Source organism: Herpailurus yagouaroundi, unplaced genomic scaffold (genome assembly GCF_014898765.1).
Source record: "Herpailurus yagouaroundi ecotype Mexico unplaced genomic scaffold, PumYag 66552, whole genome shotgun sequence".
Taxonomy (NCBI): Eukaryota; Metazoa; Chordata; class Mammalia; order Carnivora; family Felidae; genus Herpailurus; species Herpailurus yagouaroundi.
In genome coordinates, this window is record NW_024419489.1 from 1 (window position 1) to 258 (window position 258).

General features: G+C 42.6%; 1 protein-coding gene across 1 annotated transcript in view; it reads left to right on the forward strand.

Moving 5' to 3' along the window:
- Positions 1–40: 40 nt before the first annotated feature.
- LOC121024637 (olfactory receptor 6C3-like) overlaps positions 41–258 on the forward strand; it is a gene marked incomplete at its 3' end in the record, with an annotated part of 973 nt that continues 755 nt past the window's right edge. The window contains exon 1 of the mRNA XM_040466842.1: positions 41–141. Coding sequence (XP_040322776.1) covers positions 41–141 — 101 coding nt within the window. The remainder of the gene's footprint in view (positions 142–258) is intronic.

A 258-nucleotide genomic window follows, 5' to 3' on the forward strand; every position in this document is an offset into this window, starting at 1 on the left:
CATTCTCTTGGGAGTCACTGAATTTTACCTTCTGGCCGCCATGTCCTATGACCGTTACATTGCCATCTGCAAACCTCTGCATTACATGACCATCATGAATCACAGAGTCTGCATACTCCTTGTCTTCTCTTCGTGGCTAACGTCATTCTTAATCATATTCCCCGCACTCATGTTGCTCCTAAACCTTAATTACTGTAGGTCTAATGTTATTGACCATTTTACCTGTGATTATTTTCCCCTGCTGCAACTTTCCTGTTC